Source organism: Haemaphysalis longicornis, unplaced genomic scaffold, assembly GCF_048455015.1.
Source record: "Haemaphysalis longicornis isolate Haplotype H1 unplaced genomic scaffold, Haemaphysalis longicornis Haplotype H1 scaffold_10, whole genome shotgun sequence".
Lineage (NCBI taxonomy): Eukaryota > Metazoa > Arthropoda > Arachnida > Ixodida > Ixodidae > Haemaphysalis > Haemaphysalis longicornis.
Window position 1 is genome coordinate 151,339,262 of NW_027526204.1, and position 18,176 is coordinate 151,357,437.

At 49.1% G+C, this 18,176-nt stretch overlaps 1 protein-coding gene across 4 annotated transcripts in view; it reads left to right on the forward strand.

Annotated features, from left to right (window-relative positions):
• Nucleotides 1-18,176, forward strand: part of LOC144159654 (A disintegrin and metalloproteinase with thrombospondin motifs like) — a 305,956-nt gene that overhangs the window by 200,681 nt on the left and 87,099 nt on the right. For all 4 annotated transcript variants that reach the window (XM_077691280.1, XM_077691279.1, XM_077691281.1 and 1 more), the window contains exon 2: nucleotides 14,335-14,421. In XM_077691280.1, coding sequence (XP_077547406.1) covers nucleotides 14,350-14,421 — 72 coding nt within the window. In that variant the 5' untranslated portion in view covers nucleotides 14,335-14,349. The remainder of the gene's footprint in view (nucleotides 1-14,334; nucleotides 14,422-18,176) is intronic.

Genomic DNA, 18,176 nt, shown 5'->3' on the forward strand with positions numbered 1-18,176 from the left:
GTACACCGAAAGAGCAGCACGCACACACGCTTACGCACATGTTCGTTTACACCGGCAAACGGATTGCGGAAACGACGGAGGGTCCCGGTTGCATCAGTCTCACTTGGGCGTACACGTCGCAAACCACTTGCTTCGTTTGTTTTGGCAGCTTTTGCTTTTCAAGTTTCTTAAAAATCCTATGCGGAGAATGAAGTAGCGAGCTGCCGAAGTAACGAGGTAACGAGGACGCCACGTTTTTTTTTAGGGAGAGAACCTGTGCGTCGCCAGTGGCGACGTCGCGACCAAAAAATACCCGGAAAATTAAAAAAATAATGCTGTTTGTTTCATGAAAGTTTGTTTCATATATTCTGGCTAGTAATTTAGCGGCATTATCAATCCAAGGGTCAAACGAAGAACTATATATTTTTGTATCGCTTAGGTTACAGCTAGCCAATAATTTTTGTTGCACTACTTCCAGCTGGGCAGCGAAATGGCGTGGTTCGGCTCTGTAGCCTTGACTGCATTGCCACAGAAAGTTGTCCCCGAGTATAGTCACGCTGCTGCCTTCGACGGTAGCAATCTAGAGCGACTGAGCGCCGGCACAGCTTGTTTTGAAGCTTCCGCCTGAACCCCACCTAGCTATAAATTAAAACAGTGATTGACTTCATTTCTCAGAAAGTTGTCACGTGTTGTCGCCTGTGACGAAACGCCGCGAGGCATCGGGGTCAGTTAGCTCACTTTTTCCTTATATAAGTGGAAGCAATAACGCTGCGACAAAAAGGTTGGATAGGGAAGAGAGCGCGAAGAGCTTTCATGCTGATTAGGGCTCTGCATCGCGTGCTCTGCCATGGGTCACGGACTGTCAAACGCGCGCAACGTAGCGTACCGATCTCTTTCCATCTCTTTGAGAGGAGGTTGAGAGCAATGCATCAACGTAGGTGGATAGCTAAGGTTTTTAGGTACCTACGCATGAAAGCGAGGACACGCAGTGGCTAAGCAAGACTAGAAGGCTAACGATGAAATACGGAAAGAACAGTGGAGAATTCAAAACAGCCCAGGTAACCAAAAACGAGGCAAGGCAGATAGAAACGAATAAATGGAGAGAAAAAATGGAAGCCAAGACTTCGTTAGAGATGTACAGGGCTGAGAAATTACACATCAGAAAGGAAAATTCCTACGATAATTGCAAAGGCAGTGCTTTGCTTTTTGAGGCTAGAGCAGGTTGCTCGCGAACTAAGAGCTTTGTGGAAAAGTATACACAAAATGATCGGGTATGCGTGTTCTGCGGAAAAGAAACAAACTATGCCCCACGTAGTGTTAGAATGCGAGTGTAGCCATCCATATCTTGAGGGAAATATTGGCCTTCTTGAAAATGGGTAGCACAGTGGCAGTTAATTTCAAGGCTGTCGAGGCGACGAAAAGAAGATTAGAATGCTGGTGGAGAAAAAGCAGAGTGGAATATTGTCTCCCCCCCCTGTAACCACCTGTAACAGAAAACAGTTATTTTGTGCCTAATAACTTTTTTGTGCCTGCCCTAAGAGCAGCTTCAGTATTAAACCACGAGTGTAAAACATAAGTACATTAGTTTCTTTTCAGTTTTTCTTTTGGTAAGATGCCGCGTCATCACCCCGCTGCAAAGGGGATACCACTATCAATTAGCAATCATCATCATCATCATACTGGTCTATTCGTAGCTGAGAGACCCATCCCGGGGCTACGCTCCGCGCTGTGATTCCTGTTTCTCAACTAGCGTGCCGGCAGTCGATTCGAAAATTGATTTTCAAGTACATTTTGCTAGCTTGCTGCAATTGTATTAGCACGAATCCATGAACGACTGCATGCAATGTTCAAAGGGAAGTTCACCAAATAAGCTGGAAAAGAAGCTGTCAATGCCGCAGACAGCGTCGTCGGCAGGTGTGTAGAAACGCATGAAGTCATCTCGCGTGGAGCGTCTCTTGGCAGCACGGCCCAAGGGAACGCGTGACAGCAGAGAGTCCGCTCGACGGTGTCCCCTGCTAATCCTCCCTTGGACGGGAGCCGGCATAGATTACTGAGGCCGGAGAATAGACGCGACGTGTGCTGCCGCTGTCCTTGGAGGAAGCCAGCGGCACGCGAGTCCCGTCCGAGCCTGCACGAAGCGAGACTTCGGTTAACCAAGCGCGACGCGTGCCAAAAAAGTCGCCGGCGATCCTCAGTAAGTCCGTCTTACGAAGCGCGCGGAATGCAACCTTCAGCGGGAGCGCATCCGGTCAACGTGGCTAGATGCGCCAACACCGTCTTCGCCAGCAACTGTGGACGTCGCGTATTTGAGTCGACTAAAACAACGCGCCCTCGGCGGTTTTTTTTTTTTTCTGGGCGGCTCAACGGTTCTGTTCTCATCGTAGATGAAATTTTGTTTGATCACCTGAACAAATACATCAATGGAAGAACGCTACATGGATTCCTGTTTGATCTTCACTGAGGAATTCGCCATACCACATAATTTGTCCTCTATCTCCCCCCTGCCCGTCTTCCGGAGTAGGCGCTATAACTGAAATAAACGCACCTACTCTAACGTGCCGTCCTTTCGTCCCTCCCAGCACTGCCCTCTTTGTGCGCGATCCATTATATGGCGCATTACCATGGCGGAAAGTGACCTTATTGAATTCGTTACATCCTGGGGTACACCTTTACGAATGAGTGAGTGTGCAAAACACGGGAACATGCATGAAGTCAGCGATCCAAAGTACCAGGCTAGAGACCCGGCGTATGTGCGCTTAGAGAAACAGAGTAGGCATCATGTCACTCTGTATACGCTTTATAATAATTAAAATTAAAGACATCCGGGAACTTCACTCTTTCATATGTGAGCTTTCCCTGTTGCACTGGTATGAGGACGTAGCCACCTGAATGGCCTTCGAATGTCGAACGCGCAGTGCAATCAATCGTTAGTCGAACCGGACACCACTCTGGAAATGCGCAGGATGGTGTCTTCAGACCATCGATCAAATTTCATTACCGGGCCATGTATCATTTTATCGCACCATCTGTGTCATTAGTCAGTTCTTAATCCTCTAAGCGGAACAAGGTCTATTATACGCTCTGTGCCTTGTTCAATGTGTTTGCATACTTTGCAGTTTCGGTGTACCTGGTCTTAGCACAAGTGTAGCTCATTTACCCGCGCAGTCAATCGCCCTTACCAGATTGCAAAATTCATCATCTTAAGGCTGCCTCAAAATAGCCTCACCATGATGCGGAGACGGGGAACTTTTGTAACACTATATGCCGAGTCCCGTCTATAGAATGCGATGCCCGCTCCAGCGTTCTCATTTTGGTGCGCCATTTTTACAGCCTGCGTTTTTCAATCTACCGGAATGTTATTTTTTTTTCTTAATTGGCCTAAGCGTTCACCTCAAACCTTCAGGTCATCGGACCTTTACTGCCGATATCACTTTTTTTTCTGCGCTACTTGCTTATTTAAGAGGACTGTGCAAGAGGACTGTTCATGATTGACAATCCAGCGCGCGAAAACACGGCATAAAAAAGAACGAGAGTTAGACAGTACAGCGCTGACAGTTAGACAGGACAGGACTTATTTAATTTTATCATCTCTCACTAATTGTTGCCCCCTACTTTTTCCCATTTTCTCTTTTCGCCTAACTGCGTTGACCCCCAGCTGAAAAGTAGCAACTCCCGCCGCTTGTGGGGATAACCTCTTCAGTGCTCATTAAAAATCTCTCTCTCTCTCTCTCTCTCTCTCTCTCTCTCTCTCTCTCTCTCTCTCTCTCTCTCTCTCTCTCTCTCTCTCTCTCTCTCTCTCTCTCTCTCTCTCTCTCTCTCTCTCTTTCTCTCTCTCTCAACACTGATTAGAAACAAAGCATAAATAACGAGTTCTAGCCCTCAATACACCAGAAGGGCCCGTCAAGCCCCGCACAACTCTGCAGCTGTATTGCATGGCTATACCCAAGCTTTCTTCCGGCTTGTACCTGCGGGCGCTCTCGGCCCCACAGAATCGGTAGAAAAAGCCTGGGAGCGGTCCAAGGCTGCCTGCTCGTGCATGTCTATTCCGGGCCAAGTGTGCACTCTAAAATAAAAACGTGGTCTTGCAGAGCGTCCTTTGGCTGCTTCACCGCTGGCCGTTGGCTTTCGCTGCATTCAGCGAAGAAAAGAAATGTAGTGAGGGACAGCGGTGAAAGAAAGTTGCATAGGTAAACAGTTAAGCAGGGAGATGGTTACGCAAATGCAGCGGCCTTCCGAAAGAAAAGAAACGAAGGTAAACGCCATGCCGGGCAAGCAACTGTGCGATGCTGCGCGCGCTCGAATGCCACAAGTCACGCGAGGCCTCCACAATGTATATATATACAGTATATATATTCATTGCCTCGGCTGCACCACGCTGTTCGTGCTTTGGAGGCACAAATGAGCGGCTGCTGTTTGGTTGCCTTTTCTTCTTTCAAGTTCTTGGTTTTGATTCTGCGCTTATTTCTCCGCAGTGTCCCGTTTTTCCGGTGTTCCTTTTCTTTTTTTTCCCTCGCGAACGAGCGACGATTGTGCGGCCTTTTCGTTTCCACCGGTACTTGCGCGCGCTGAGTTCAGGAAGCCGCGCCCGTGCTTTTCAGAATGATATATACTGGGAACATGACGTCAACTGTCGGTTGGAACGACCTCCTTCGCTTGCTGTCGAAGAACCAAACGAGAAAGTTTTCGGTGAAAAAGGCTCGTAGATAATGAGAGAACGCGGAGCTTCTCGCGGCTGCGGCCTCTTGCGTAACGTCCCCCGCCGTTGAGTTACGTGCACGTCTGCATGACCTCGTGTAGCCCGGCCCAACATATTTATCAAGTCGGCCCCTTATTACCGCCGTGCACGCGAGAAGCCGGGTTTTACGATGCCGTACAACAATATCTCCCACCGACACGCACAAGATTCAAAAGATTGTTTTTTTTTTCTCACAATGTTACCAAGGCTTAGAGGAAGCGCTGATGTGTCATGCTATATTATATCCCACAAGGCCAGCCACGACTGTAGTTCGCAGTTGCGCGCGAACAAGATTTTGTAGGTTAATCTTCACTGCCAGCTTATTTCTAGTCTGCAGTAAGAAAAACGTCCAGCATTGAGCTGAGGGATAGCTTCGCAGGGAAGCTTAAACAATGGCTTTGTAACCTAAAAAGTTTCATTGAGCTGAAGTCAGTCCATCTAGAAGGGGTTATGTAAAGGCGTAAGTAGCGTAAGATGCTGCACCCGTATGATTCGCGTGAACATAGTTTACTAAAAAACGCTCATTACGTCGTTAGCGCAGTCATCATCATCATCTTCTTCATCATATCCTATGTCGTCGTCATCGTCGTACTGATAAGAACAACGAAGCACAACGTCCAATAAGCGGTAAACCTCTTTTGTTGACACAATCCTAGTGGAAGGGTTAACGCCCCGCTTACGTTATATGTATGCGATCCACACTTACCGAAGTTAATGCACTTGAAACACACCTTTGTTCAAGTCATAGCTGAGTTTTCTACTCAATGAAACTTAATTTCGGGATTTTGATCCCCGCAGTCATTCGCACTATACTTTGCAAAAGCTGTGGTGTGTGCGGCCTGGTCAGCGTCCCCGTCTATCATTAAAAGCGTATCGCGGGATTCGCTTTTCATGTCATTTAAAACCTCGATGTTACGTAAGCTCTGTGAGCAACGAAAAATCAGAACTTTGGAACTATATGTAGCCAACTGTTGTGGGCTTCGTTTGTCGAGAACCGCTTCGTTTGCCTGGAACCGGACCACGGCATAATACAGGAAGTACATTACAGCGTGAAACCCAAAGCTCATTGCGAACACCGGGCGGGTTGAAAGGAACTATGGCGCATTCAAGAGGAGAACATATATTCCTTGGAAATAAAAATCCTTCAATCTCCGGTAAGACTGTCATTGACTATAATAACCGTGTAGTGGTGCAAATTTCGAAAAAAAAAATCTGTGTTCCTGTAGGTTTATTAAATATGAATAGTTTTATTTTTCTAACGTTGTGCCTCGTCAACAAAAGCATCAGCTAAGTTACTTTAAGTATTATATATTACAACGTTTAAATAAGGGGACATTTGTACTTAAAGTCGTTTTTTTTTACTTTCTATTTCGAGATGCTAGTAAATATTTTCTTGAAATTCAGTTACAAAACGCGGGTGCTGTCTACAACATTATTTAAAATATAGCCTTTGCCTTATTTAAACGCTTAACAAAGATAAAATCAAAATAAAATCTATAGCTGTTTTTTTATGAGACACAATGTGCACCGTTTTATTAAATGGATCCAATCTACTTCGAGTCGCTTCTATGGAAAGCAGAACTGACATTTTAGCTGCGATGGATTTCGCATATGCCTGCCGGAGGAAGTGACTTAAGCAGCCGTTTTTATTTCGATACATTGCCGAAAGGCAGGCATCCCAAAGTACACTGCCTTTCAAACATGCCAACGGCGTCGTAGGAGGTAACACTGGAAACCAGCAGACCCCTCATTTGTAGGCTCGTAAAAAGAGCGTAGTGGAATATTAGGCAGGGGAGAGCCTGGAATCACAGCAGCTTCGGAAATACATCCGAACGTGCCTTCTTCAACCCAGTCGTATAGGGAAAACCAAGCAAGCCGTTTCGCACGGCTCTTGGAAAGACGACAGGAATTCTAATATCCTGTTCCTGTAGAATTTTTTTGCTATAAATCGCAACGTACATGATTGCGGTTTAATAATGTCAGTTCGAGCATTTATAGAATTACTTGTAATGGAATATTTGGCAAAGAGGCCTAACTAGTTTCGAATGAGTGCATTAAGAAGTCACACGGCGGAGAAATCCGCTGTTTCGCTCCTATGAGTGCGCGTCACGTGACCCCTACGTCACGGTTTCTCTCCGGCGCACCGCTCCGATCGGAGGTCGGAGCTACTGCTTGCGATCTACAAACGATCCGATGCTTGGCGGTGGAGGCAGCGGGATTTCGTCTGCTCGTCGGGCAGCTGGCCGCGACTGAAGTTCTAGAACGCTTGCAGGCACTCTATTTTTATTGCTTTTTATTACCGGAGTCCTTCAATGCCTTGAAGGACTCTGTTATTACACTGGGCACGAAAATGCGCCGCGCAAACGACAGGTGCACTGAAAGAGCCGGGTATACCACAAGCACGGTCGCAGGGCGAGCGGCGGCCGCGAAATGTCGCAGGCCGCCGCAGGTAGCTCGAGCGATAGCATGTTATCGCTCCCCAAGGCGCAAAGAAAGCTACACATACGTGAAAGGGGGTAACGATGGGATGGCAAATTGCATTAAAAATCGTCATCTGCGCCGCTTGCGAGAGCGCCAATCGAATATTCGCCGCACTGTTAAGCTTAAAATCTGTATGCGGGCCTGTAGGCGGACCGGCGGATCGGCCGCCGTTGTCTTTCCGCGGTAGCGACTGCATCGCGTCCGCGGCCAATTTTTGGGCGAAGAAGAAGAAGAAAAAAGAAAGGAAAGGCCGGGAGGTCAACCAGGTGTAGAGCCCGGTTTGCTACCCTGCACTGGGGGAATGGGGCTCAGGGAATAAAAAGGGGGGGAGAGAGGAAGAGATAGGAGTGGGAAAGCGCGCACTCTAGTCCCGTTTCGGGCACTATAGTCTTTCAAGCAAGTTCGTTTCACTCAGGAAACGTAAAAGGGCTTTCGTCGCCTTCTGCGAGGTCGATGGTGACGACCGATGACTTAAAATAGTTTCCACCGTAAATGGTCGATTGTCCAGTGGCTGACAAGATCACTACGTAGGGACTTTGGCAGAAATTGCCGCCGTCGCGGAATATGCGGTGCTATGGCAGCTTTGCTGTCGAGATAGTCGACTGCAAATAGTCGACAGAGAGTCGCATCGAAGGAGCTGGCCGTGCGGAAGTCTGCCTAAGGTGACGTCACGATCTCCCTCGGATTTCTCCGCTGAAAGGCTCCCTCGTGTGAATACCGCTTAAGTGAGCGCACAGTTTACTGCAAACAAGTGCACACGTAAAAAAATATAGCGGCACGTGCAGGATATACCTGTGATCGTTTGAGGAGATAAGGAGAACGTGTTTTAGCGATGCTAGCGATGCTAGCCAAATTGAAATCTCGGCTTGCTACTCCGTATGCGGCCGAAAAATCAAAATCAAAGGAGCATAAAGAACAGCGGTGGGAGGAGGCAGCTTGAATTAAGCCAGTCACTCAATCGCGGTGGCCTTAAAGTCTTGGCCAGCCATGCTTCAGCTTGCAAGAGTTTCCACAAGGCGCTCCAATTTCGATCATGAATAAGAAGTAACACCCTAGGCTCTTTTCCAAGTGCTCACCAAGGACTGCATGTTTGGGCCGTTTCTTATTTATATTTTACAAATTCTCGTTAAACGGCAAATCCCCTCGAACCAGGAAATCGAGGACGTTGGGGATAAAGTCTACGCGCGAATCTTACCTGGATCTTTCTGTTTTTAATTATGCGATTAATCCAACCGATGCGGACAACTCTCTATAATTCGCTGATCGCGACATCACGTGGCATGTGGGCTCCTTACATTTTGCCTCTTTCCTCTTTGAACATTGCTTGTGATCGAACTCGTCTCCCAGCCAGCCGTAGCCAATCAGGTGGGTAGCCGCCTTCAGATGTTGCTTCGATTCCTTGTCCCCCAGGTCTCTCCTTATTCCTCTGCTTCGCCGCTAGAAAAGAAATGAAGTGGTAATAATAAAAACAGGCAACTAAAAAAGGCCCCCTCAGAGTCGAACATGGCCAAGACCGCTTCGCACAGGATGGAGTCCGATATCGGGCGCACACGCGTACACACGTACACGCACATACATACAACACCCGCTCTGCCTCACCGCTGCCTCCGCAGGGCTGCATGCCGTGTGATCCTGAAAAACTGGACCGCAGAGGGAGGGCCTTGCGCGGCCTTGGACGCGGCTCTGCCGCGAACTTCTCCCATACGACTTCCCCCCTTGTAACGCTTCGTCTCCAAGAAAGCAAAAAGATAGCGAGCACGCCAACCTCCGCTGGTCGCGCACTCATCAGGAAAAGCACCGTTGCGGCGAATGGCTGCGGCGTGTCCAGGTTTGTGCCGCGAGGAAACGCCGGCCGCCGCAGTGCACGCAGTGTGCGGGGTCCCGGGAAGCGCGCGAGAGCGAGAGGCAGAGTGATGCGCCCGGCTTGGACCTTCCGCATACGGGCCGCGTAGGCGTGAAACACACCGCGCGCTCTATGATCTTGAAACGATCGCCACGAACGGCCGCCTGCGTTATTCTTTCTCTTTCTAACGTTTTCCCTGTCTCCGCGCTGTCCCTGATTCGTTTCTAAGCACACGCTATTAGTCGGCTAAAACCGTTCAACGACGGCCGAAGACAACGACTCGAGCGTTATGAGCCGGGTCTTTACTGCCCGATGCGCTGGGAAAGAAACTTCCGCGCGGATGGGCCCGCTCGCTGATTGGTGGGCAGCAGACGTCGAATTACGTCCCGAGGCGTGGTTGGCAATTTCGTGGTCTAGATTCGATGCGTCACTGTTAGCACAGATATGTGTCCTTGTGATACTTCCAACACGTTCTGATCTTCGGGACTGCATGCAAACGAAGCAGAAGCTTTGAAACTGAGCTGATGGGTTGTTCCTTTCAGGCCTTAATCACGAGTAATTTTTATATCGTTAGAAGTCGTTTGAAGCGACCTTTGGTGGTAGACTCGTAAAAGTACGCTGATGCGAATTTGTCGTAGTTACATCTTATGGGCCAACCCGTGCAAGCTGCTACTTCCCCCTGTATACGTACTGGGGCTGTATGGAGGTCTGGTTGAGTTGTAAATCTCAAAAGAAAAGACAGCGCCGCGTGGCAGCCTCTTCAACTGCTGTAATAGAGTTACACGGTTACACTGTGGGCTACCGAAGTGGTGTTTATTACAGCGAAGCTGTGCATGCTAGGGTTCCGTGCATTTTGGCTCTGCGAAGTGAATTCTAGAAGCGAAGCCAAAAAACGCCTCGCGGCAAAGAAAACTTTATCGCGAATGCTAATCAGAAAACGGCTATGCCTCAAACCTTTCCCAAAATTAGTTATTGGACAATTGGCTGCTAATCCGACTCCATCATCACTCCGAGTTTCCTTTAATTGTCACACTGACGTTCATCAACGTTAGAAAAATGTAAACGTTAAAGAGAGAGAATGTTAAAGGAACGTTGGAGCGAGAAACGTGTCTGTCCCGTCTGGACATCTACGGGAAGAGTATGGTTACAGGAAACGCTTGTAACCCTTGTTTTATCCACCCTATCCTGCACATTCGGAGCATCTAGATTTGAAGTGTCTGATTTGAGATTGTGTGCGATTTATTGCACAAAGGGCATCCCTTGAAGCTTCTCTGCTCAGGCCGTTTTCCGAAGGACGGGTACTGAGGGAGTTATTATTCTTGGAGTTGTTCCAAACTTGCCTCTCACGATACAAAAGCTTTATAGGCATACCTAAAAGGCACAAGTTTTGATCAGACGCTGTAAATAGTTCAAAGAATATATGAACCTCATCGTAATTATGACCATCATCCTCACCGCATTTTATCTGGCGCAGCAAGGAAGGCTGATATCGCCAGTTGCATTAAAAATCTTTCTCTCTCTCTCTCTCTTGCTACAATTTTACAATATCCTGGCAATTTTCAACTCCTTCGAAAGACGTAATTAAGGACGTAAGTCAGCCACACTCAACATTTAGTCGCACATATTGTTCAATGTTGATTTTTAAGCCCAATCAGCATCATGCAAATTTGTTTAGTAATTATCTAGAGCTTTCGCTTCTTGCTGTAGTGTTTGGTTTTCGTTTTCTTTTTCACGTTTTCTGTTCTGTTGTTTTGTTTTACTTTCTTGTTTTCTTTTTGTTGTTTAATTATTATTTTTTTTGGGGGGGGGGATCTAGAGTCTAGGTCAAAGGAGAGCGAACACTTTTCACTTTTTCAAGCCTTATTTGTCGGTAAGCACCACGTAAATACGAATTATATTGCTTGGTAACGTACGACAAGACGCATAAGCTGTATACGCGACCGTTTTGTCTATAGGAACCGAGAAAGTCTTTTGTGTTGTGGTGACTATCCGCCACGGGGCTGTCAGTGGAAGGCGTTGGCTGCTAGGCCCAAGGATGCGGGTTCGATGGTGGCCACGGCAGCCATTTTCCGGTGGAGGCGAAAAAAGAAAACTCTCGTGTGTCGAGATTCCGGCGCACGTTAATTATCCCCAGGTGGCCAAAATTAATACCTAGACCTGTACTACGGCGCCCGTCAGAGCCCAGGCGCAGCTTGAACGCGTTAAACTCCCACAATCCTGAATTTTGCTGTTTGAATGCGCACTACTAGTTCGGTGTAGTTTGATTCGCAAAATTATTAGGCGGCAAGCTTTGTTCATTTTATCGTCTTCTGCAACGTAACCCCACCCCGTGGCCGCTCACCTAAAATCCAATATTATTTCCTAACCCGAATCAACTACTATATTGGCGGGTATACAGAATTTTTTTTTTGTTCTCGTCTTGCCTTTTTTATGCTGCATTAAAGAGGTTTAATGGAGAGCACATTGTAGATTTTTATATCTGAAGCGGCAAAACCGAATAGCATGGTGACACTGACAAACCATATGGCGCCTTGCTTGTCGAGGTCGCTTCTCCTGACCTTGCCGTTTGTGTCGTGGTCGACAGTCAAACGGGGAAGTGTAGCTAAACCGCCGCTGAATTGAGAGGCAGCCACTAAAGAGGGTCGACTCTAGTGTCACAGATACCCGAAGTCGCGTAGTGAGCGCACTGCTTGCACGCCGTTCCATCAACTCCCCAAGGGCCGCAGCCCTCGCTAACGGCGCTCAAGCACCCCACAATCACCGCGTCTCCTTTCCTCCAATCTTTCCTCCCTCACCAGTCACAGAAACGGCCAAATATCGACGTAAGTGTTATTGCTGTACACTTGTGGGGTAAGCGTCAGGGTGCACCACTCTCTCCGCCGCTGGAAATGTGGCGGACCACAGGGAAGGAAAAGGAAGGACAGGGATGGGCAAATTTATCCTCCGTAGTGTTCGGAGGCTTACGCAGAAAGCGCGCTTTTTCCGACTGCAGCCAGTGACGTCGCTATAGGAAGCGACGGAGGATCTCGGAGAAATAAAAGCGAGCTGCTGGCTTCCTTCCGCGCGTGCGAGCTTTGTGTTTATTCCGCGCTCTTTCGGCGCGTACCGTCGCGCACCACGTCCGCAAACAGTCGAGCGTCCCCCCGCCGCCGCGTCGCGAACGTCGGAGCAGGAGGCAGCGCGCCGTCTCCGCTTCCTCCGAGTCCGCGCAACGCGCCACCGAGTCCGTCGTCTCCTCCGGTGGCCCACCGAGGAAGTTGGGCAAGCCTTTCCCGCACGAGTCGCCCGCGCACAATGAAAGCCGCTGCTGCGGGGCGAATAAGGCAAGCCATTGTGCAACGGAGGCATGAACTTCGTGAGAGTGAGCGCTGCGGCCTCCTGATAGCCGCCGTGTTCTCGCAGTGTACATATTTGCGCTCGAGGCTCCGTGCACGCGCCGAGCTGGTTCCGTGTGTTTCCATGCGTTTCCGCACGCCTGTGTGCGTGAGTGTAGGTATACGCTGCGGTGCGCACTTTTGTGCGCAATTACATTGTGTGCAACGCTCGATTGTGGGATCGCTGATGCTGCGCTCCGACACGGAAAGCTGGCCGATCAGTGCAAGGACGCAGTGGGGTGCTCGGTGGTACTTGCGTTTTCATGTGCTCGCATGCGTGTGTCAGACTTTATATAGGTGTGCCTGTGTGCGATAATTAAAGTGTATGGGGATGTGTATATGCAGTCGACCACGAGGGACAGCCGGGAAGGGGGGCAACATTAATAGACTATGACACTTTTGCGCCCTTGCACGCGCCGCAGCTGTTGCGACACCGTGGTGTTTTCTGTTCCTTCTCTTGTTTGTTCTCTTCCTTCTTTCCCTCTTCTTGTCTTGCTCCTTTTTTAACAGAGTGGATATAATGATGTGAACCTTCAAGCGACGTGGATAGTGCGTTTACCTAATTTCACCTGCTCCGTACCTCATCTATTAAGCTGCAAACTGCACAGTGGCTCTCACAATGCACACGGAGACGATAACCTGTGGCGCTTCGCCTATCTTGTGTTAAAATATCACGTTTACATGCGTAAGGGACTCTGGTTGGCTGATCCCTATGCATCCGCTCCATTCATTGGCTGGTAGATTGGCCAGTGAGCCACCGGGTTTGCGAAACCGTTAAAATAGACGCGCAGGTGGATTTTCTCAACGTGCCGACATCGATCCATGTCGGCTCTCCCAAAGGACAGGCTCATGCGGTTCCTTATATCTACTACCAATACAATAGCTTTTGTTTATAACATCGCTTACGCTTTCTTATGTACAATTCAGGTGTGAGCAGTGCCTAGTGCGTGAAGTTGGGCGGCTGCAGGCAGAGTGGTGGCGAGAATGGTGCGATAAGGATATTGGCAAAGAATCCGGGACTCCACTCATATAGGCTGGGCATCTCAAAGCAGGTCCACTCTTGCTGTTCGCTGATCCTCAGTGCGGGGGGGAATGTGTTTACACTTTCTCTGGCGGTATGGCCAGGCGCGTAGGTTTCATTACATTTATAACGCTGGTCGCGAGAATGCGAATTCATTGCAGAACTTCAAGGGACCGCAACACTAAAATGGCAACGGTGCATAGCGAGTATGTATCAGCTCGCCCAAACGACAAATTTGCTGATACTGTTGGTACTAGCACTGGCTCAGTAAAGTAGACCACAATAAAAATGCCGTTTAAGAAAAAGCTCAGAAGTAGAACGAAAGTTGATTTGCGTCCTGGTTTGCGCTTGTTTGTTTTTTTTAATTCATGTACGTACTTGACCATCAAGAATTCTTGTTGGAATAAAGAAGCGCATTCTTTTCAATTTTTCGCAACAAAAGTGGCTGAATAAGCGTAAAATAAAAATGCAGAGCACGCCTGGGGAGGGTAACTGTGTTTCAAAGGCTGTGACGATTTTAAAATATTCACATCATGGGTAGTTTTTCGTGGAAGAACCATTACTGTTAGAGATAAAAGCGAAGAGCTTGGTACAAATATGCACAGACCCGCGCGAAAATACAGGTTAAAGGTACACATCGACATAACCTAGGACCTAAGATGCATGTATTTGAGTCAAAATAAGAGTTGTTGGTACTTTTTCAAACAAAAAAGAAAACACATAAACGCGTATGTCCGCGTATTCATTTGCTTCCGTCTAATCTTTCTTAATGGTCCGGCCGAAGCGTTGCGCAACAGAGCCCGCACTCATTGTGCGTTAAGCGCAGTGATTCTGAATAGAAAGCCATTAGAAGGACGCGCGCGCTGACCTTTTTGCGTCTTTTTCTCTTCTTTCTCCACAGGGAGTCCGGTCCACGATGACCCTCGCGACCCTGGCGGCGATGCTGCTTCTGCTGGCTGCTACCTGGCAATGCGACGGCGCCCACAGGGTAAGCCCACCCACGGGGCGAAGCTCCGCTTTTCCCATCAGGAGCAGCATCTCGTCGATCGGCAGCCTTCGGTGCCGGTCGAGGCTAACCCCTGCGCGTAAACGAGTCGGCGTCAGCGCAGACTGCCCCTCGAGCGCTGCGGGGTCACAGGTGCCCAGCGTCCCGTGGGAGTAATCCCCTCGAAGAACGCGTGTTGTTTCGCAGTGATCAGCCTTTTCACTGCGGGTCCCTGGGGAGAAAATACTGCGCGCATACAGTTAGTTATGGTTATTTCACTTCATTCCGTATGGGCTAATGATCTGCGCATTCGCTGCGAGTTCATTACGCAAATGTGTGGTTTGGACAGCAGTCGCGCGGATTTCCAGAAGGCATATACGGAGAAGGCCCTGCCTCGCGACGGTATCTTAACCATCCATGTCGGACAGCAGCCAGTTGTTATTTGCGCGCAGCTTCTTAACATTTCTCATTGAAATAAAGTATGCAGACGCACTGTGTCCAAACATATATCAGTTACCGCCGTAGTTGTAAAAGCAATAGCTTTTTTTCAGTTTCCTTGGGTGGCGGATTCTCGCGAGCAGTGGTGTTTTTACGCGTAGGAAGGTTATGTATAATTCGAACACTGCATCCTTAAGTTTATGTCTTTAATTACGAATCGATTTGAGCCGTGTACAGTGGCGTCAGCACATGGAATGTTGAGCACCACGTCCGTGTTTTGAGTTGTCATACGGTCGCGCACGCAGTGAATTTTCTTACTGAAAATGGGGGTTTAAAACCAGACGCAGTGTAAAAAAGCCCGGCTTCGCCGGCCACAGTTCCCGTCCATTACGAATGTACCACCATTCGTACCACCGAATATGGTACATTCGGGCTATGAATGTACCACAGATGTACCACCTTTTTTTCCCCAACGTACACGCTAGTAGACGCAACAACACACAATGCTGAAATATACGTTCGCGTTAACATGCACGAGATCACACTTTGCAGTAAGTGTTGATATTCGGCTAACTGCACTAGGTGTGTCAGCAGAGAACATACTGGGCGAGTTGGTGGGCGTTCATTTTGGTTCAGCAGCACGAAAGAGGTACTGCGATGAACAATAAAGAAGACGGAAGAAGCGCCTTATAAAGGACAGGACAGCGCTTGGCTTTTCTTTATTAACAGCGGAGCTGTTGTTACTGGCCGTAAGTTCGGGGTTCGTGCGCGCCGATGATTCCCCGCAAGGAACGCTATCGCGCAGGCGTCGAGAGGATGTCGCAATACCCACTTGACAATGGAAAGGCGAGTGATAGCAGCCGCCGCAACACTCGAGAGGAGCGTGCGCATGCGCTCAGTATCGCACAAGAGGCCTCGCGCGCAGCGTCTTCGCAGTTCTCGGCATGGCCCGGCCGCGGATAGTTGGCATGGCCGAGGAAGAGGCCGCGATCGATCCGAAATGCAGGGCGTGCTACTGAAGCCAGCTGTGTCCGTCAATACATACAACAGCTTCGTGATTCAAGTCTTGCGCATGAGTTCAAGCTTCCCTGGATTTTTTTCCCGGCATGGTGCCGAGTTTGAGCAGTGGTTGGCCGACTTGGATCCTGCTCTGGTGACCCGGGTTCAGATTCCTCACGAACCCAAACGTGCTTTTATTATTGTATGCCCCAGTACCTTTTTCTCGCTGTTCAAAAAAAGAGAGAGAAGTGCATGTACTGGCATGTAATCCAAAGTGGCCTTGGGACTTATTAACGAAGTAACATATGAGCATAATTAGTAGAAACATAAAGGCTTATTAGCGGTATCGCAGATCTATTTTTTCTCAACCCAAAGCGAATTTGACTTACCACCAATTTCGTTTTTATGACTCGCTACACGCCAGTACAGCGGAAATAAACAAGCCCTGCTCGTGACACACTGGATGTGCTACCCGAAGCGGTGACCTCGGGCCACAACTGCCTACGTCCACAATCCCACACCCCGAGTAAAGCATAAAAATTGTAAACGCGCAAAATGTGCCGAAAAACCCTTTGACCACGCAAGGCTAGAGAGCACGTTCACAGCTGTTATTTCTCGCTCACGCCCTCCTGCAGTACCAGCGGAGGGTAACAACAGAGGCGAGCGTCGTCTCGTGCAGCCGCGTTCGCTTCTCGGACAGCGCTGCAAAGCCGGGAGAAAGCGCCCGCGGCGGCGCCATGCATGCGCCGGACGTCTTTGACCTCGTTGGCGCGACGTCCGAGCGAAGCAGCCTCGCGGCCAAGCGCGCCGATGCCCGGCGGCCACGGGCATCGTCGGGGAACGACGACGACGACGCCGACGACGCCGGCAGATGAGGCCGCTGCGCTTTGGAGCGGCGCCGAAGGACGGAGCGCGAAGATTACGGCTCGTGTGAATCCCTGCAGCCTCGCCGGGGATGATCTCGCTCCGTCGATCGCTGCCAAATGGCTTTCTCATTTTCGGCTGAATAATGCGCATCCATTAGGCGTTTCGCGGCACATGGTCGCTGGACGCCTAGTTTATCGCTTTAACGTGTTTCGCTGCAGCACTGCGCTCTGCGGACGTTACGCAATGTATCGGTTCCCAAAGCGGCTTTCGCGGTGATATATCTCGCTAATTTGCAACGCAGCGTATCCTTTGGTCGCTTGGTGGGAGCTGCGGTGCGAAGCGATTGGCCGCATATACATCACGACTATTTGGCGAAGTGTGCACGCTGACGATTCCCGGCTGTTGCGGTAGGGCTCAGTCTAGTAATGATTTATTTACGATTGATTGGTTCACATTAAAGTTCGGAAACATTGTTAAGGTTTTTTTTTCTTCACAGACAGGGCTTCTCTTATTGCACTAATTGTGCCAGAACTGTCATCTGCGGCACTAATAACCCTGGGCCTAAGTACCGCCCATAGAGTTATGTTTCTATGGGGCATTCGGTGGCAAGACGTTCTAGCTCGCGTGGTCTTCCCTGCTCTCGTTTTAAATTTGTACCCTGGCATAATCAAATCGACGATTCAACTCTATCAAAAATGGGATGTTGCGCCTATTCTTGCAATCTAACACGAAGACGCGGGTGCGTTTTCCTAGTCTCGCAGAGTCTTTTTAGGGTAATTCTATAAAAGAACTGAGGAGGATATTTCTGCACTCGTTAAACGTCCCCGCGTGTAAGAAGTTGATCCCTTTCCCTACAATGCGCTTCACAGCATAGCCGCAGGTTCGGCGAGTAAAACCCCAACTTGAACTTAAGCTTGCACCGCAGCGCTGTATGCTCGTTATTAAGCTATTCGCTATTTTCCCGTCGTCGTTGTGTTTAAAGCTGGCGCACTCCTATCGCCTCAGACGCTTCACGATGGTATTCTGATTAAATTATTTTCTTATGGCGTCGATATCGCTCTAGAATAAGAGAACCCCGTCTCTATGGATACTGCGGGGTGTATGCGCCTAATGGCGGGGCCATATCCAGAAAAATTTCCACGACCATTGCACATCATTTCTTGCGACGTGCAGATGTCGTCCGCTGCACCAGTTTCCGTAAGCTAGTCATTTTTACAGTACCATCCACTAAAATAGGGACGACGAGTGAGGTGCGGCCCGGCCACACTATCGAGCATTCTCGGGTCCTCATCAGCCCGAAATGCTGACAGGATTGAGCAGTTGGTTTTTGTTCCACACTTAAATGGCGGAAGAACGGTACACAGAAGCTAGAACTTAAAAGGAGAGCGTAGCAGACGTGCGAGGTGGACCAAAACGCGCCACAGTGCCTTATGCCGTGAGTGCGGGCATGCTTC